The sequence below is a fragment of the Mandrillus leucophaeus genome, unplaced genomic scaffold (genome assembly GCF_000951045.1).
Source record: "Mandrillus leucophaeus isolate KB7577 unplaced genomic scaffold, Mleu.le_1.0 Scaffold631, whole genome shotgun sequence".
NCBI lineage: Eukaryota > Metazoa > Chordata > Mammalia > Primates > Cercopithecidae > Mandrillus > Mandrillus leucophaeus.
In genome coordinates this window covers 666,625-686,883 of record NW_012106820.1, presented here as the reverse complement: position 1 = coordinate 686,883, position 20,259 = coordinate 666,625, and the positions used below count along the sequence as shown (strand labels likewise).

The window sequence follows — 20,259 nt, the reverse complement described above, 5'->3', positions numbered from 1 at the left end:
TGAAGATAATATCCAGAGTGGGGAGGGCTCAGCCCCTGCATGAAGCAGTCCCCACTTTCTCCATCCTCCATGCTGTTTCGGTCAGTGACCGGCTGGCTCTGTTTTGTTTCACAGTGTGGACAACTCCGAGGACCCCGTGTATGAGAGCCTGGAAGAGTTCCACGTTTTTGTCCTAGCCCATATATTAAGAAGACCCATCGTTGTTGTGGCAGATACCATGTTAAGAGACTCAGGTGGAGAAGGTAAGTTCCTCAAGGGATGTGCTGTATTCCTGACACAGAAAGCATAGCATCCCAGCTAGAAAGCAGATAGCACAGAGCAAGGTCGAGCTCCCAGAGGCCACAGAGCTCCCAGAGGCCACAGAGCATCACTCTGTGCAAAGATCTACTCAGCATGTTTCTTTCTCCTCCCTGATGGCGGCAGGGATTGCTCTTCACCAGCTGCTCTGCCTGTCAACAGCAGGTGGCCAGGAGAAATCTGGTCGTGTGGGGACCAGGACTAAGCCCAGAGGGCCTCCTATCTCCTGTTGTGTGCCTAGGGCACAGCAGACAGTCCACGCCCCTCCAGCAGCCCTGGGCCATGTCCTGGAGGCATTCAGTCACTCAGGTGCCTTCCCGCCCCTCCACAGGCCACCTGTGTGTTAAGGACTAAAAAGAAAGGAAGACAGAATGCATAGCAAGGCTATGATAGAATCAGAACTGGCAGAGAAAGAGGCAGGGGCAGTTTATGGCCTGCCCACCGAAAGCCACACTGTGCATAGCCGCTTCTCGAAGGTTCCTCCATTCAGCCCTTGCCACAGCCTCCCAGGGTGGACACCACCCTCCCCACTTCACAGAGGTGAAACTGAAGCCCAGAGAGGCTAGGCAATGTCCCCAGGGGGATCAGCCCAGGGCAGGGAGTGCTCCAAAGCCTGTCCTCCCTCCAGTGTGCAGCTGACCAGAGCATCCCTCCGGCCCAGTTTGAATTTACGCCTGCACCTTACAAAAGTCACAGGTCTTCCAGGGAGTTCCACGCACCAGGATGTGGCTCTTCATGCTAAACAGCTGCCATAAAAAATCTGATGTGGCCACAATGGTTATGTAGCCAGGGAACTGGGAGGACACAGGTCCTGCCTGGCCCACCCCCTTCCCTGTGTGGCTCAGGGACACGGGCCTGCTGAGGTCTGCAGCTCTCTGTGCAGCACCAGGACTCGCATCGGGGCCCTGCTGTGCAAGCCCAGGACTGAGCTCCCAGCACCATCAGATATCTGAGTTGCGGGGCGAGGGAAGGTCCACCCTTCCTACCATTCTACTCACAGCCCTCTTGCGGGTACTCCCACCCTGCCGCCTCTCAGTGGGACTGTCCTGTGAGCAGAAGCACAATGATCAATTTAGACAAAGTGAGGATGGGGGAGGAACTCTAAGAGTTCATCAAAGACGTCCCTGAAATTACCGTCCCTGAATTCTGCCCAAGGAGTGCAGCAATACGCTGACTCTGGGGCCAAAAGGCAAGACGTTTCATGAGCTAAAAGCAGATGCTGCTTTAGGACAGATATTTCCGAAGTTATTCTATTTTGGTGAGGGTGTTAGGCTTTTCTGCCCTCTTTTTTACAAGTAAGAAAATGAGATTGTGTCCCTGTCACTGAAGGACTCGATCCCTTTGATTCTCAGTTCCCATCTGACTTACATCTTGGTCCTGGAGCTCTCTGGCTGGTTCCTTCAGATTCAACAGAAGAGGTTCTCAAAATATAGAACAAATATACACCTTCGAGAAGCGTAGATATTGCGTTGTATACAAATGCTTTACCAAACACTAGGAGAGGAAGTACATCCAGAAAAATGTGGGCTTCCAGGCTGTGACTGCTCTGACCAATCTCGGGTGACAGTGTCACCCCAGCCCTGGGGCTCCTGAACACCTGTGCAGGTCTCAGGGCCGCAGGAGTCCTGGGGCAGACAGATGACTCTGGAAACTCTCAGCCCCATCCCTCAGCACCGCCTCCATCCGCCCCTCCTGTCCCTCCGCTTCTCCACGGAGCCCCCTGGGATAGTGAGGGACAGGGACGCAGGGGCCTCCCCTCCCAGCTCAGGCTGCTGCTCCTCACACCCTCACCCTGGTTTGTGTCCACAGCGTTCGCACCCATCCCATTCGGAGGGATCTACCTGCCCTTGGAGGTCCCTCCCAACAGATGCCACTGCTCGCCTCTGGTTCTGGCCTATGATCAAGCACATTTCTCTGCTCTCGTGTCCATGGAACAGAGAGACCAGCAGAGAGAACAAGGTATGCCTGTCTCCCCAGAGAGTGCACGCCGGGGCCTGGGGTGGGGCAGAGCCATCAGAAGGGACCCCGTTGCACAGGGAGGGGGATTGTGGAGACCTCCCCTAGAAGCACACCTGTGCACACTCAGCAGTGACAGGTTTTGCATAACACTACCTTATGCATGTGTGAACGTTTTCATTGAAAATAACAATGTGAAAGACAACATTCTCTTTAAAAGACTGAACAAAGGCAACCTACCCTTAAATAGCTTTTACTGTTCTCCCTTTCACTTGTATACATATTTTATAGGAATGTAATTAGTCTTAGAGGTAAATTAAAGGGAAAAAAGCTTCAAGAGCAAGTATTAATGAACTATGGCCCACGACCCATTTTTATAAATAAAGTTTTATTGGAACAGAGCCACATTCATTCACGAGGCATCGTCTGTGGCCGTTTTTGCACTACAGTGGTAGAGAGAGGAGCAGCCACTGACACCCAGGCCTGCAGCGCCTAAAATATTTACTTGCTAACTAGCTCCTTATGAGAAGAGCTTGCTCACCCCTGCTCCAGGGTGAGCTTTTAACTCAAAAGGTCAACATTTCCTTTCAAAGCATTGCAGCTGAGTTTCCTCTAAGCAGCCATTTCAGTGCTGCCGATGTTGGGCCGGCCCCACAGGCTGTGCACTGCACAATTCCAGGGCACCAGTCAATGTCTTTGCTCGGGAAATAGGGGGATTTTGTTTGGAACCATTGCTGTTTTCTCATGTTAGCTATGGATGGATGTGTGACCAGCCGAGTGGAGAGGAAACTCCTTCCTGTTGTCACTCTTGTTTGTGGTATAGGCAGAGACTCACTCCCCCACGAGACAGACGGACAGGCAAGACCAGCTGTTTCAGAGTCCCTGCCACTGGGTATGGTTCCAGGGAACGGGAAGTGATCTGGCCAGGCCCACCAGGGGCAGGAAGCTCGGGGTGTCTGCTTCTGACCTTTTCCACTGAGTGTGCAGCTCAGGAAGTAAATGCAGCAAGAAGATTGCCCCGCTAGGACTCCCAAATGCTACTCCTTCCTTTAGACAGCTGGCAAGGAAAGGACGCAGACAAATGAACAGAACCCAGCCGCCCCCGGCCCTCCGCCAGAGGTGGCACCAGCGTGTCACTTCCTGGCCTGGCGGCTGAGTTAGGAATGAGGCTGGGGCTGTGGAGCAGAAGCTGAAGGTGAGAAACGCACAGGGCATTCAAGACCCCTTCCCAAGAACAGATACAGATACAGATACAGATACAGATACAGATACAGATACAGATACAGATACAGCTACAGATACAGAGCTCCCAGGAGCCGACACACGCAGCACAGCGGCAGAACCCAAGTTGCAGAAGAGAGAGGACGGGAGGCTGCAGCCAGCCATGACAGGAATGTCACATTACGGTTCTTTATTATTTGCAGATGTGGCACTGGCCACAGAAGGACAGATTTGATCAGTAAGGCCTAGGAGGTCTTTCCATTGTCTCCCCGCTTTCAGTCCAGAATGCCTGCACCGCCTTCCTGGGAGGTTAGCTCTTTGTAGGGCTGACCCAGCCTCTTGGGAGACCAGAAGGGCCTTTTCAGGACCTGGGATCCAGGCCAGGGGCTGGGTCCTCTGTCCAGTCCCCAGGGAGACTCTGTGGTCACAGGAAGATGATGGTCCCAAGGCCAGCATTTCCCAGTGCCAAGCACAGGGTCCAGATACCCGGCCCCCTCCTGGCAAAAGGCAGCGAGTACTTTTCCAGGCCTCCAGATCCTGCTTCTTGGTGTTTTCAAGGCACATGTGAAAGCATCCTTCCTTCAAAGCATGCCCGTGGAGGCCTCTGTGGCTCGGTGCCTTTCAGGAGAGCCTTGCAGAGTTGTGGGTGGTTTCACTTCTGATGACCTGGTTTCTAAACACTGGGATCTGGTCCCAATGCACCCCTCAGAGCCACTGTGGTGTGGGCCTATGGCTGCCTCACAGTCGAAGCAGCCCACTGGGGTCCTCCTGGGGTGGTGCGGGTCCCCGCGTCCAAGACCATCCTGTGGCTGGGCTGCACATTCACCCATAAGGTCCCACGACCCCCTGCAGGGCAGGTGCCGTGGCCACGCTCTTTGTCATGCACTCATGTGCCCCCTTAGACCTTCACCTCTGCAGCCCTCCCTCTGTGCCTCGAAGGACACTGGGGGGATGGGACAGAGTCGCAGCTGTGCTCTCAGGTCACAAGACTCCTCAGCAGAGAGGGACATGGAAATCACAGTGAGGCTGCAGCTTCCAGGATGGGACCCTGCATCCTCTGAGTGCAAAACAGGAGCAGCCACACCACAGTAGCAGGCTCAGGCCTGCTGGGGCGAGCTGGCCAGACTGCCAAGTCGCAGGGCCTGGTGGGAGGCAGGAGATGGAAGACTCCAGAACACTGAGCCCCAGGACACCACCGGCCCCCACTGTGAAGCACAGGTGTCACCCTGTGCCATGGTGCCCTGCCCGTCCTGTAGACAGCACCCTGTGACAGAGGCTAATAGATACGGTAATCACAGGCCCCAGGAAGAGCAGACACCATGTCCTTGTGCCTGAGGAACGATGCTTTGAGAGCCTGGAAATGAGATTAAAAATGTATTTCAGGCTGAGACAAGGCTCCCTTCTTCCCATCACCCCTTTCCTCCTCCACTGTTTACATGGCCCGTCATGTCTCATCCACATGTGTCCAGCTCCTGGAGGCTTAAATATCCATGAGGCATTCTTTAAACTTCTCATCTCGAGTGCCTCTCCCTCTAAGGGAAGCCCCCTCTTATAGGTGCTACTGCCACGGCCCAGCTACTGCTGATGCCGCCACTGGCCGTCTTCAAGGTCAGGAATCCTCCCCTGTTTCCCAGGCTAGGCAAGGACTTGGGGAGAGGGAAGGGCTTGAGGTGGAAGGTCAGGATCTGGGGGGACTGGTCAGTATGGGCAACCTGAGTGGCTCAGGCTTTGCAAATCTACCTTAAGACTTTTTAGATCAAATGTATGCATTCTTTCTTGGTAGGTTCCACACCTGATGGCCACCTGCTTTCTCCAGGGGAGGACATTAGTCCTTTGCTCCCTGACACCCTGAGCCCTGGGCCTTCAGCTCTTTGCAGGAAGCAGCCTCCCTGCAGCCACATCTTAAAATGGCCTCCAGGGGAGCGCTGTGAAACCCAGATCTGGGCATTCTGTCAGCACCCAGCTCAGGACAGTTCATACTGGCCACTGAGCAAATGTGTACATTATGAAAAATCAAATCAATTAACAGGAGAAACAGAGGTGCCGCATAGTTCCTGGAAACATAGAACCTAGGAAAGAACTTTGGAAATCATCCAGTGCGATAATCCCAACTCCTCCTCCTTTTATAGCAAACATTGTCCAGTGTACTCTTCATTATCCTGAAATGAAATTCATGGATAATGTTACCTATGTTGGAATAAAGTCCATTTCATAACCCCCACATCGGGAGAAATCAAAGGAAACCAGTGTAATCAAATAGTCTGCATTTCTGTAAATGCTCTCACACAGCCATACCGCAAGACTCAACAAAGCAATCAGATCCTGGCACCCATATGTGGGGTGCCCAGTTACACAGGCAGGGGACATAGGTGTGCTGAGCATACCTTCAAATACCCCAGGAGGCTCTGTCGTCCAAAATGACCGCTAACTCTTGGTAAAGTCCCAAACAAGCCAAGCGCAGCCTTGCCCGTCTCCACAGCTCCTCTTCCCTTTGCGTAGATATAGAGCCATGCAGCGCATACCCTCGTGTACATGTTAGCTCTCGGCCTGGCCAGCAGGTTGCACTGGGAAGGGCTGGGTGCATACGGGTGCTGCCTAGGTCTGCACCCCACCTTCAGGCTCATATGTTTGCAGTTGCTTCCTGTGCTCAAGTGCCGCTCTAAGGTCCTTTCCAGGAATCACGATTTAACCCTTCCCATTTCCTATTCCCCACTTTACAGAGGGGGAAGTTGAGAAAGGAGGAACCATCCCCAGGGAATGGTTGCAGCCAGTGAAGGATTGGGAGGGTGGATGGCGAGGCTTCCACAAAGACTTGGCCCAAGAGAGTGGCATTCAGAGAGCATGCATCTCCCAGAGAAGAGGCTCAGGAAGTGGTACCCCAAGTCAAAGCCTGCTTGGGATGAGACAGCATCTCAGACCTGGTGACTCAGGAACCTTCAGGGCCGAAGAGGGTAGGGAGGGGGTTCTTTGTTTCATGGAAGGTGTCAGTGCCATCTGTGGCTATTCTTTTCTTTAAAATTTATTGGCCAGGCGTGGTGACTCACGCCTGTAATCTCAGCACTTTGGGAGGCGAGGTGGGTGGATTGCCTGAGCTCAGGAGTTCAAGACCAGCCCGGGCAACACAGTGAAACCCCATCTCTACTAAGATATAAAAAATTATCTGGGTGTGGCAGCATGCGCCTGTAATCTCACCTACTCGGGAGGCTGCAACAGGAGAATCTCTTGAACCCGGGAGGTGGAGGTTGCAGTAAGCCAAGATTGCACCATTGCACTCCAGCCTGGGTGACAGAGACTTCGTCCCCCTAAAAAAAATTAATATCTAAGTCCATTGTTTAAATAGTTTTTCCCTCATGTATACAAACAGCCTGTGAGCCTCTGAGGCATATCCAGGGGCCACACAGAGGTCAGGGAGCCCTCAGCGTGTCCTCAGTGCCTTCCCCCAGGGGTCTCGCTTAAGGAACCCAGAGAGCAGCACGCAGGCAGCCCTGAGGGAGTCCACTGGTTACAGATGGAGGGGGCGATTCTGGTGTGAACAGAGGGCTCCGAAACGAGGCTTACAGATGGTCACACCAAGATTGGCCACTCCTTTATTGGGAGCAGAGACTCAACACATTCAAAATGTGATACTTAAAAAGAAAAAAAATGTTTTTCCAAAGAGCAGCTTACCAGTTTGTCTCTTGCCACTTAGAAACAACACAGCAAGTTTATAAGTGCCTGCTAGGGATCTTGGGAGCCGAACGGAGTACTTCTACCCACCGGGCCATGGAGTCAGCCTTCCATCAGTATTTGATGCATGGCTCCTGGTTAAATCAAACGCTCACCTGTGCTCTGCTATTCCCCAGCCATGTGGAATGTGACGTTCCAATTTTCAACATGTTTGACAACGAACCATGCTTTTTCTTGCAGGATTAATTTACAATAGACAAATCTAATCTCTTTTTCAATAGAAATGTATCTTTACATGTTACAAATATTATTACATATTCTGCTCAACTTGATTTCATAATTGTGTTAAAGAATTATTTATTGGCCAGGTAAGGTGGCTCACGCCTGTAATCCCAGCACTTTGGGAGGCTGAAGCAGGCAGATCACAAGGTCAGGAGATCAAGACCATCCTGGTTAACATGGTGAAACCCCATCTCTACTAAAAAATACAAAAAATTAGCTGGGCGTGGTGGCGGGTGCCTGTAGTCCCAGCTACTCAGGAGGCTGAGGCAGGAGAATGGCGGGAACCCGGGCGGCAGAGCTGGCAGTGAACAGAGATTGTGCCACTGCACTCCAGCCTGGGTGACAAAGCAAGACTCCATGTCAAAAAAAAAAAAGAATCATTTATCAAATACCAATCAAATTGGTCTATATGTGTACCCATCTGAATAAAATAATGGAGGAAATATGTAATGCCTATTACGAGACATTACAGTAAGAATCAGATTACTTCACGGTGACAAGAAAGTTTTTTCTTTTTTTTCAAACTTTTTTCTTTTTTTTCTTTTGAGATGGGGTCTCATATCCAGGCTAGAGTACAGTGCCGTGATCTCAGCTCACCGCAACCTCCACCTCCCAGGCTCCAGAGATCCTCCCATCTCAGCCTCCCGAGTAGGTGGGACTACAGGTGCATGCCACCAGCCCAGCTAACTTTTTGTGCTTTTGGTACAGATAGTGCTTCTCCATGTTGTCCAGGCTGGTCTCAAACTCCTGAGGTCAAGTGATCTGTCTACCTCAGCCTCCCAAAGTGCTGGGATTACAGGCATGAGCCACTGCGCCTGGCCAGCAAGAAGGTTTTAGAAACCAGAAGTGCCCCCAAACTGAATTACCTTTGTCATTAGCCTCCCTTCTCTTGGCTACTTTCTAAGTTTGCCAGTTGCCACTGAAAGACAGGGTCAGAGTGGGAGGAAAAAGCACAGCTACGCCTACCCCTGTGGTGTGTGACCACAAGTCTCACTGGGCCATATTCCTTTGCCACTCCTCTCAGCAGCCCCAGGACACAGACCCCTGAAGAACCCTTCTCTGCAAAGGCCCCTGGCTAAGGGGTGACAGGCCGAGGAGCTGGGGTTGGGGGCATCCAGACTTTTAGCTGAGACCTCTGTTCCTCAAGTCTGTCATCTTTGACATTGTTGACCTACGGATCACAAAGCACCATGAAGTGGCCAGGAGCTGTGGAAGGGACTTCATGGCTATGGAGCTCTGTCCTCAGCTTATAGAGAGGACACGTGCCGAGAGAGCTGAGTCACACTGATTAAAAGCACGAGGTGTATTTATCCACAATACATCTGCTGATTGGTTCATGCCCTACCCCAATGACCATCAGCTCAGGGGCCCAAAGCACTGTTCCAAAGGGATGCCAGCCACAGTTTACTCTGCAGAAAGAACTGGCCAAGAGTTTTTCACTCATGCCTGAAGGCCTGGAGAGAAGAGAAAGCAGGAGTGCACGCAGATGCCAGCCTCCCCCCAGGAGCCCTGCCTGTCCCCGCCTGAGCTACAAAGTAGGAACAGACACTTGGATCCCCCACCAGACTTCCCCAAGACATCCATGCCCACAGGAAGTGCATACCAGCCACCACCGCCCCTGATTCCCGAATGAGGGTCCCAGCCATCGCTGTGTAATGTGCAGGTTTCTCCATCTGGCCACTCCAGGCTCCTGAGGACCTCCACACTCCCATGCATGGTACTGGAGTGAGAACATGCGCTCCAACAAAACCCCTTCTGCGTGGGGCTGGGAGGCAGCGGCACCAGCCACCTGTCCTACCTACAGGACAGGAGCAGCCAGCACTCACTGTCCTGGATGTGGGGAGCGAGGCTTTGGTGGGCCAGGGTGACACCCTGGTTCTGCTGAGAAGACCCCAGTTGTCATTGTCCCACAGGGCCACATATGATGTGTGCACAGAGTGCACCCTCTGGGGCTGAAAGCTTCACCACCCACTTTTGGCTTGAGCTCAGGAGCCCAGAAATCGTCTTAGATGCTGAACGCTCTCTCAGTCTGAGAGCTTTTTCAGCAGCACTCTTTCCAGTTTTGTCTTAGTCAATTCAGGCTGCTGCCACAGAATACCACAGCCTGGGTGGCTCATAAACAATAGAAATTTATTTCTGATAGTTCTGGAAGCTGGAATACAAGATCCAGGAGCCAGCAGATTTAGTGTCTGGTGAGGGTGTCCTCCTCCTGGTCTACACACAGCAGCTTTTAATGTATCCTCACATGGCCAAGAGAAAGAGAAGAGCACTCTTGTGCCTGTTGTTATAAGGGCACTAATCCCATTCTCAAGGACTCCACCCTTGTGCCTTAATCAGCTCCCAAAGATCACACTCCTGATACAGTTACATGGAGACTAAGCTTTAACAGTGAATTTTGGAGGAACACAAATATTCAGTCAATAGCAAGCTTATTCCATAGACCAGTGACCAATCCAAAGATCTTATCTACATATAAACTTTAGAGAGAATGTATGTCTGCCACCATTGGCCCTGATGCCCAGCCTAGGGGCCCCATCCTCAGGGACTGGCCTTGGCCTCATGCGCAGGCCATCATTATTTCCCTCCTCCCTTCCTCTTTGCTTTGAGTTTAATTTGCTACCCCTTTTCTAGTTTCTTAAGGCAGAAATTTTGATTACTAATTTGAGATTTGTCTTCTCATCTAATATAAGCATTTTAATGCTATAAGTTTTCCCCTAAGTACTGCTGTAACCACATCATACAAATTTTGATGTGCTATATTTGCATTTTCATTCTGTTCAAACTATTTGTTAATTTCCCATGAGACTTCCTCTGGCTCATGGATTATTTAGAAACAGGTTGCTTGAGTTTCAAGTTTTGGGGGATTGTTCAAATATTTGTTACCGGTTTATCGTTTCAGTTATGACATGAGCACAAACATGATTTCTGTTCTTTTCAATGCACTTAGACTGACTAAGAATATGTTCTGTGTTGGTGAATATTCCATATGTATTTGAAAATAATATATACTCTGCTCTTGTTGGGTTCTAGAAATGTCAATTACCTCAAATTCTCTGAGAGTGCGGCTCATTTATTCTATATCCTTACTGGTTTTTGCCTATTTGCTCTGTCAGTTACTGAACAAAAAGTAGTGAAGTCTGCAGCTGTAATATATTTATTTCTCTCATTTTTGTTAGTATTTGCATCATGTACTTTGAAGCTATGTTATTAGGAGTATTCATACACATAGGATGATTATGTCTTCTTGGAAAATTGACCCCTTTATCATTATGTGGTGTTCTTCTTTTTTTTTGGTAACAGTCCATGTTCTGGAGCCTACTTTGACATAAATATGGCTACTCTAGGTCTCTTTCCATTAGTGAATATCTTTTAACCGACATATGTCTTTATATTTACAATGGGATTCTTTTTCTTTTCTTTTTTCTACGACCTCAACCTCCCAGGTTCAAGCAATTCTCCTGCCTCAGCCTCCCAAGTAGCTAGGATTACAGGCATACACTATCATGTCCAGCTATTTTTGTATTTTTAGTAGAGAGAGAGTTTCATCATGTTGGCCAGGCTGGTCTCGAACTCCTGACATCAAGTGATCCACCCATCTCAGCCTCCCAAAGTGCTGGGCATGAGCCACAGTGCCTGGCCCCTACAATGAGATTCTTGTAGACAGCATATATGTGGGTTTTGCTTTTTTATCCAGTGTGACAATTTTATCTTTTAAAAGATATGTTTTGACCATTTTCATTTAATAGTATTAATGATATGTTTGGATTAAAATCCACCATCTTGCTAGCTGTTTTCTGTGTATCGTATGGGTTCTTTGTTCCTTTTGTCTCTTTTCTGTCTTATCTTGGGTTAATTGAGCTTTTTAATGGTTCCATTTTATTTCCACCATGGACTTGTTATTATACCCCTATTTTTAATTGTTAGTGATTTCCCTAGGGTTTACAATAAACATCTTTAATTAATGAGATTTTTTTTTTTTTTTTTTTGAGACAGAGTCTCACTCTGTCACTCAGGCTGGAGTGCAGTGGCGCAATCTTGCAGCCTCTCACTGCAGCCTCCAACTCCTGGGTTCAAGCAATTCTCCTGCCTCTGCCTCTAGAGTAGCTGGATTACAGGCACACAGCACCATGCCCAGCTAATTTTTGTATTTTTAGTAGAGATGGGGTTTCACCATGTTGGCCAGGTTGGCCTCGAACTCCTGACCTCAAGTGATCCACCCACCTTGGCCTCCCAAAGTGCTGGGATTACAGATGTGAGCCACCACACCTGGCCTAATTAATGAGATTCTATTTTAAGTAATATTATTCTACTTCACATGTTGTGTAAGGATATTACAACAGTGTATTACCTATCCCGCCCTCCCATTCTTTCTGTTATTATCAGACATTTTATTTTTACATCTGTTATAAATTCATAATGCACTGCTGCTCTTTGCTTTAGACAGTTATCTGTTAGAGCAATTAAAAAGAAGAAAAAAATGAATTTTCACAACCATTTATTCCATTTCCATCACTCTTAATTGTGTAAATACAAGTTTCTAGTGGTACCATATTTCTTGCACTTTAACATCTCCTGTAGTTCAGGTCTGCGTGCAATGAATTTGCTCACTTTTGTTGGAAAAACTCTATGTCTTCTTCATGTTTCAGAGATATTTTGGCTGGGTATAGAATTATAGATGAACAGTTTTTTGGTTTTTTTTCTTTCAGTACTTTAAAAATGTCACTCCATTATCTTCTGGCTTACCTGTTTTACCATGAAAAGTCTGCTGTAATTTTTATCTTTGTTTCTCTATATATAATGTATCCTCTTTTTTCTCAGGCTGCCTTCAAGGCTTATTTTGTCTTTGGGTTTCAGAAGTGTTAAGATGCTATTTTAGGCATATTTGTGTTGTTGTTATTTTTCCTGCTTGGTGTTCTCTTAGTTTCTTAGACCTGTGTTGATGGTTGTCATTAATTTTGAAAAATTCTTAGCCATTATTTCTTTAAAATGTAATTTTGCCTTGTTCTTTCTCTCTTCTGGGATTTCATTTACACAGAACTTAAGGTGCCTGATATTGTCACACAGCTCTTAGATGCTGTGTTCATTTTCCCACCTCCTTTTTTTTCTGTTTCAGTTTGTGTAATTTCTAATAACCTATCTTGAGGTTTACAGATTCTCTGCTCAACTATATCAAGTCAACTGACCAGCCCCTCAATCATTCTTCATTCTATTATTGTGTTTTCATTTCTAGAATTTTCATTTAATTCTTTCTCATAGATGTGTTCTGTATGCTGAAATTAACCATCAAATCTTGCATGGTGTCCAGCTTTTCTATTAGTCCTTAACTTATTAATCAGTTACTTTTAATTCCTCGTCTGATAGTTTCAACACCTGTGTCATACCTGAGTCTTGTTCTATCAACTGATTTGTCTTTTATCAACGTGTTGGGTTTTTTTAATCTTCCCTTTCGCCTCATAGGTTTTATTGTTGTTGTTGCTGACAGCCAGGCATCTTGAGTGGGACAGTAAAGACTGCAGTAAATCACTTTTATTCCGGGAAAGAAGCCTGCCTTTCCTTTTGCTAGGTTTTTAGAGTCTAGGTTTGGACCAGTCTAGTCATGCTAGCCCAGAAGGGTCACCCCCATCCCCAGATCCAGGGATACAGTGCCTGCCTAAGACAGATGCTTAATTAGAGTAACAGAACATGACCCTTAGTGCACCCAGTGTTTGTTGCCCTATACTCTGCAGTTTTAAGCTTTTGTTCCTTGGTAGAGGTGGGATAGAAATATCTATGGAGACACTCTCTTAGAATTCCTGCCAGTCTTTTGTGGGAGAACCAGGTAGGTCCTGTGGAGAGGAGCCTGCAAGTGCATGTGAATTCCCTTTATATCTTCAACCCCAGGGTTCCGTACTATTTCACTAGCTGATTTCTTCCTTTACCAATTTAACCATTTTAGCTGAATTATTCTTACTGCGGTCCAGCTGAATTGGCCCTTCTTAAGCTCATGTCTGTCTCTCCTTGGAGGCACCTGTCTTTCCTTAGGTATTGGATAAGTCGGCTTCCCTGTGACTTCAGCTGTCTGCTGGGTTAAAGATAAGTTGTGAATTTGCAGTTTGACTGGCACGTTGTCATGGTGGAACAGTGCTCTTCCAGCTTCTCACATCGGAGACAAAAACCAGAAATCTTGATTTTTTAGAAAATACGTACCCAGAATATATTCAGGCTAGTATGAGATGATGGCTGTGTGTTTCCAGGCTAAAGGACATACAAGAGGCCTTTCAAAAACAAAAACAAAACAGCTTTCTGGCCTTTCTAGGCTCATTTTGAAAAGCAGTTGCTGTTCTAGACATTTACCACCAGAGGGCAAGCCGCTGTGCGTCTGCTACTCGCTGGTAAAGCCAGGTTTCCAATAGGGAAATGTCAGAGTGTACAGTGAGAGGCAGAAGCATCCCCAACAGCCGCTGCTCACAAGGAGGACCTGTTTTCATGGCCTCCTGGCCTGAGCTGTCCCTGGGCTCTGCAGCCCTAGCCCTCACCACAGGCCGCCGTTGACCCTCTGCAGAGAAGCCTGCCTTTAAGCCCCTCGGTGTCTTCCGTTGTGAGCAGGCACGTCCCTAGAGCCTCTCTCAGTAGCTGGCCCTTCACCCCAGCCAGATCTAGGCCGCAAGGCTGCAGGGCCCTTCTAGGAGGACAGGCAGTAGCCCCTTCAGGGGTATTGCCACTGTGCACTGGAGCCCTGGGCAGGTGGAATGGAAGGGAGTCCATTCCAGCCCTGCTGTTGAGGGGAGGAGTCCCCAGGAACCCCATGATAGAGAGGTGAGGGTGACTGGAGTGCCGTCTTAGCTTAGGTGGTTTGTCTGAAACAAACAAACCAAAATCAGAGTGGCTTAACACAGTGGAAGTCTAAAGGGAGTGTTCTCAATTGTCAGGCAGCTCTTTAGTGGGGATCTGCTGTCTTCTGCAGGCACCATGGAAGGGAAGTGGGGGAGAGGCCCCCCTATGCCTGAGCACATCACCCAACACTTCCCACATTGCTTCTGCCCACAGACCATGGGTGCCGCTAGGTGCCTGTTCCCCCTAAATCCTGGGGGCGGGGTGGCTAAGCCATGGAGTGGTGGCTGGGCTGATGCTCTCCAATGGCAATTCTACCCTGGGAAGCGGGTGGACAGCCAGACCCAAAATGTCCAAGTTGCACCCACAGGAACTGCTTCTAACAGATTATTCTTGTTCTAGAACAATATTTCCTGAATTTGCTTGATTTTAAAAGCCACAGGAGATGCTTATTTAAAATGTCACTTTCTGAGTCGTTTTCCTGGACACTTTGGTTTGGTCCATCTGTTCGTGGGGGCTTGGAACTCCCAGGAGCTGCACTGCTGTATTTGGGGAAACATTGTGGATGGGGAGAGCCTGTGCCACCCCCTGCCCCGTGAGTAAGAAGCGAGGCTAACCCCCTCTCTGTTTGTGTAGTGACTCATACAACTATGGGACAGGCTGCTGGGCACCACCCAAGGGAGACCTGTCCCTGAGCCAGCCTTGCAGCCCTCCCTGGGTGTGTCTACTCTGCAGCTCAGACCTGGGAAGGGTGGCCACGTCAAGGCAGAACCCAGCAGGCTGCAGCAAAGCCAGGCCGAGCTGCCCCTGACCTCTCAAATCAGAGCACTGCACTTTCCAATCCCAAGCCAGATTAATGAAAAGCCCGGGCCAGGCGCAGTGGCTCACGCTGTAATCCCAACACTTTGGGAGACCAAGGCGGGCAGATCACAAGGTCAGGAGCTCGAGACCATCCCGGCTAACACAGTGAAACCCCGTCTCTACTAAAAATACAAAAAATTAGCCAGGCGTGGTGGCGGGTGCCTGTAGTCCCAGCTACTCGTGAGGCTGAGGCAGGAGAATGGCGTGAAACCGGGAGGCAGAGCTTGCAGTGAGCCAAGATGGCGCCACTGCACTCCAGCCTGGGCGACAGAGCGAGACTCCGTCTCAAAAAAAAAGAAAAAAGAAAAGAAAGGAAAGCCCGGAGCTGGCCATTGGTCAGCAAAGCTGCATTTCCCTTATTCGCAGCTTGGGGAGGCTGGGGAAGAAAAGGTGCAGGGGTGGAGAGGGGAATTACTTGTACCCACTTTTCCTCTTAAGCAACACTGGAGGGCAGCATTGAGTCAGTTTTTCCAATTTCTTACCAAATCAACTATTGGTATTCAGTCTTCGATTTGATCTATTTCCTTGCCTTTTTGTTCTTGCCATGGCAGCCTTGCTGTGAATCACGGGCTCCAGCAAAGAGGCAAAGCAGCTGACCCAAGGCCCTGGGCTGTGCTTCTCTGCTGTGGTGTGACTTCTAGGAGTGGGGCCTGCAGGGGAGCTAACTGGAGCCCACAGGAGGCTGCTGCTTGCTCCGAGGAAAGACTTGGGGAGATCATCTCCCACTTCCTCCCGCCCTTGTCCCCGACAATGCCCTTGGGAGGAGTCAGTCATGTCACGAGGAACTCCTCTCATCAGGTCCCCCAGCAGCTCAGAAGCTCCTAGATCCCAAACCTGTAGACACCCCCTCCACCCTAGCCCTCCTGGAGTGAGCCAGGATTTCCCACGAGTGGTGAGTTTCACCACAGAGCTTTTGTGATGAGTCAATCCCTCTGAGAAATGACCAGCCAGTTGCTCATCACTGCAGTCTCCACTGACATGTGACCTCCTCAAAAGGACCCTCTGACCCCACCCGAGAAAGGCTTCACCATCACTGCCTTCTGCCTGCTGTTTACCCTTCCAGGGCTCATCACCACCTGACATTATGAGGTGTTTGTTAACCTGCTTATCTGTCCCCAGCACAGGTGAGCTTCCTACGGGCAGGGGCGGGTGGGTCCACGGGTCCCAGGCACTGACACAGACTTGTGGCACAAAACCACAAACCAGTAGAGGTCAGCAACACCCTTGCTCACCTGACTTGTACATTCAGCCTTTCTCTGGGATGAGACAGGAGAGCTGGGCCCCAGGCCCACCTGCAAGGTAGCCTCCCAAAGTGTGCCTAACCTGCCTAGATCCTTCCTAGAAATAGCAGAAGCAGCAATAGCTTTTTTCCCATTCTGATGCCCAACGGAGTATCTGCCATTGGACAGACCCAAAGAGACCCAGGGTCCAGGTGACGCTTCCAACTGCTCTCCACTGTCTGCAATAAATATGGAATTTTAAAAACTAGCAATAGTGGTTTTGGTCTTCATGCTCCTGCTGGCACAGATCTGTGTAGATCTCCACTCGGTGCACTTGTCACTTGAACACCTGGCTTGGGAATTTCCTTCCCATCCTCCCTGGGGAATGCCGGGGCTCCCAGCACGGCTCTGTCTCTTCTGTTCCAGCCGTGATCCCCCTGACGGATTCTGAGCACAAGCTGCTGCCTCTGCACTTTGCAGTGGACCCTGGCAAGGACTGGGAGTGGGGGAAAGATGACAACGATAACGCCCGGCTGGCCCAGTAAGACCCTACTCTGTCCCTTCCCCCAGCGCCCACAGGGAGGGCTATGGCTGGGGTATCCTGGGGAGGGGCTGTACCACCCCTGCTCCTCCTGGGACAGCTGGCATGCAGGTGGGCTGGGTGCTGCAAGGGCCAGCTCAGACCATTTCAATAGGGTATTCTTCTCTTGCCAGCCTTATCCTGTCGCTAGAAGCCAAGCTGAACCTTCTGCACAGCTACATGAATGTGACATGGATCCGGATCCCCTCCGAGACACGGGTGAGCCTGGCTGTGCTGGGACCAGATCTGGCGGTAGGGTCCAGGCTGCTCAGCTCCAGCCTGGCCAGGGTGCATCCTCCCAAATGCTCCCACACTCTTGCCTGCCCCTGCCTGGTCACCCACGCCAGCCATACCCACAGCCCAGTAGCTCCCCCATCCCTTTGACCTAGCCACCCTGGCTGGGGTTTGAAGTGGCTCTGGTTGGACCCAGTGGGTGTGTACACACGTGTAGGCATGTGTGCATGCAAGCATGCACTCTTGTAAAAGGATTTTTGTCCCCCTATTTTCTGGAGAAGGAATAAACACGCCCACTCAGAAAACAAGCGACAGGCAAGTCACAACACAAAACTATCTCTACTGAGATCAGAACACAATGTGCTGCCGCAGAGCGGAATTAATTATAAACTGTGTGGGTCCTCAAGAAAGCCAGGGAACTGAGCACGCGATTCCTCGGCGCCCCCTTCCTCCCCTCCCGGAGGCAGCACGCTGGTGGGTGGAGTTGGCAGGAAGGTGAGGAGAGGGGCCCGTGCCCTGTGAGGCTGCCTGCCTCCAGAGGGTCGGGGCTACCCCTGCTTGCAGACGCTGAGCGATTCATTTTAAGCATCTGACTGATGTTTTCTGAAATCTCAGTAGTGAGCTACCAGGGAAAAAGATTTGTAAAAAAAACAGCCTGCAAATAATTGGTCCTCTCCAGCCAGTTACTTAGGCTTGAAGTGGGGCTCATAAGGAATTAGTAAAGGAGAGGTGTAAGTCAAGGAGTCGGGTGGTGGTCAGCACTGCTCAGTGCTCTCAGACTCCGGCCTTTGCCTGTACTTCATCTCCCAGGGCTCCACGAGGCGAGGACTGATACCCCATTTTACTGATGGCGTAAGTGACAGCCAGTCGGTGGCAGTCTGAGTGCTGCCTCTCAAAGGCGTGGAGCACTCCGGTGGTGCTGTGGCTGTTCTTCTTCAGCACCCACATGGGGAGTGATGGCAGCGGCTCAGGATCTAGAACCAGGAGGCTCTCGGGCTGAGCATAGCTTTGCCTGCAATTGCCAGGCCTCGGTGCCTTCATGTCAGATGCAAGGCTCTCAGCTGACAACCGTGGGAAGGGTTCTTCTAGCCAGGGACTCCTGAGCCCGCTCTCAGTGCCCTCCTGCTAGCACCAGCCGCACCTCCGTTCCTGGCCCAGCCCGTGTCCACCCTTTAGTGTCTCACACACTGGTCTGAGACACTTCACACCTTCCTATCCCAGGTGGGAAGGGGAAAGGAATTTCAGAGTGGGAGGTGGTGTGGGTCAGTTCTGCCCACGTTTGCTTCAGGGTGACCTGGTCACAGGACAGTCACTGACTCATGGACTTGCTTGAGGGGCCTGGGGGTGGGGAGACAAAAATTAAGTGGGGGAGCAATGGGAGCCTTCTCCCAGGCTCATCCCCTGGAGGCCAAGGAAGCCTGTTCAGGTATGGGCACCAGTTCCTGCAGCACCCAGCAGCCAGCATGAGGGATCCTGCCTCTCGTCCAGTGACAGTCAGAATTCTCTCCTCACCCAGGGAGGTCCCTCTGCAGACGCAGTAGGTGCTGCCTGCCTCTCTGCCCTCCCATCTCTTTTCTCAGGTTCTCCCCGCCCCAGATATGGTCGTGCCCTCCTCAGACTGGTTGACCACCTCAGTGGGTCTCATCCAAGCCGTGCTTCCCAGCGTCACCCCACCCCAAACCACCCAGGGGTCCTTTTCTGGGAATGGGAAAATCTTTTTTGCTGAGCGCAGGCCTATTTCAGAATCCTCCTCAATTTAGCACTCCACCTTGCCAAACTGAGTGAGAAAGGAACCCCTGAAGCAATTTGGCATCCCTGAATCAAGGGGGTGTTTGATTCAAGATCCGATGAATGAGAGTGAGTACAAGGTTTCTGTCCCCTGCCTGGCGTGAGGAGGCGGGACATCTTTTCAAGGGAGACAGTTTTGTGCAGGCCCAGTGTCCTCCCCACCTGAAGGCCTCCATCTTCACAGAGGCTGGCCTGGGACCTGTGTCTGGTCAAGCAGGCGGCCTTGTTAGTGGGGAAGGCCAGAGTCTGAACCTGATCATTCTCTGAACTGTGACAAGGCTCTGGGGACCAAGGCCAGTGGGGTATTTGCACCATGTCCCAATCCCCCACTCAGGGTTCCAGGCTACCAAGTACCTGAGGCCCCCCAGAGAGAAAGAATGAGTACACCCCAGCTTCCGTGGCCAGAAGACACACGCAGATAAGAAGTCCCTACATCCTTTTACTGCTGCAGCCAATCAGAGCCCACTCCTTTCCACTCCTTTCCTTCAGCACCGCCCATCCAGGTATCATAGTCACCAGAGAGACAGTGGGGGCTGGGACAGTGAACCTTGAGGGCCCCAGCCTTGGCAAGACCGGGGCAAGGTGTCTCTTCCTCGGCCAGCCCGTGGACCGCTCTTCTCTAACCATCTTCACTCCGGCCCTCCCTCTCCACACAGGCGCCCCTGGCACAACCGGAGTCTCCCACGGCCTCGGCAGGGGAGGACGTGCAGTCCCTGGCCGACTCGCTGGACTCGGACCGCGACTCGGTGTGCAGCAATTCCAACAGCAATAACGGCAAGAACGGCAAGGACAAGGAGAAGGAGAAGCAGCGCAAGGAGAAGGACAAGACGCGCGCCGACTCCGTGGCCAACAAGCTGGGCAGCTTCAGCAAGACGCTGGGCATCAAGCTGAAGAAAAACATGGGCGGTCTCGGCGGCCTGGTGCACGGCAAGATGGGCCGCGCCAACTCCGCCAACGGCAAGAACGGGGACTCGGCAGACCGGGGCAAGGAGAAGAAGGCCAAGTCGCGCAAGGGCAGCAAGGAGGAGTCGGGTGCGTCGGCAAGCACGTCGCCCTCGGAGAAGACCACGCCGTCGCCCACGGACAAGGCGGCGGGCGCGTCGCCGGCGGAGAAGGGCGGCGGGCCGCGGGGCGACGCCTGGAAGTACAGCACGGACGTGAAGCTGAGCCTCAACATCCTGCGCGCCGCCATGCAGGGCGAGCGCAAGTTCATCTTCGCCGGCCTGCTGCTCACCAGCCACCGGCACCAGTTCCACGAGGAGATGATCGGCTACTACCTGACCAGCGCGCAGGAGCGCTTCAGCGCCGAGCAGGAGCAGCGGCGCCGCGACGCGGCCACTGCCG

The 20,259-nt window shown here is 51.0% G+C and overlaps 1 protein-coding gene across 1 annotated transcript in view; it reads left to right on the top strand.

The window, feature by feature from the left end:
- The window catches only part of OTUD7A (OTU deubiquitinase 7A), a 201,619-nt gene that overhangs the window by 176,494 nt on the left and 4,866 nt on the right, over positions 1–20,259 (top strand). Inside the window, exons 10-13 of the mRNA XM_012000580.1 lie at positions 2,107–2,256; positions 16,740–16,854; positions 17,028–17,112; positions 19,572–20,255. Coding sequence (XP_011855970.1) covers positions 2,107–2,256; positions 16,740–16,854; positions 17,028–17,112; positions 19,572–20,255 — 1,034 coding nt within the window. The remainder of the gene's footprint in view (positions 1–2,106; positions 2,257–16,739; positions 16,855–17,027; positions 17,113–19,571; positions 20,256–20,259) is intronic.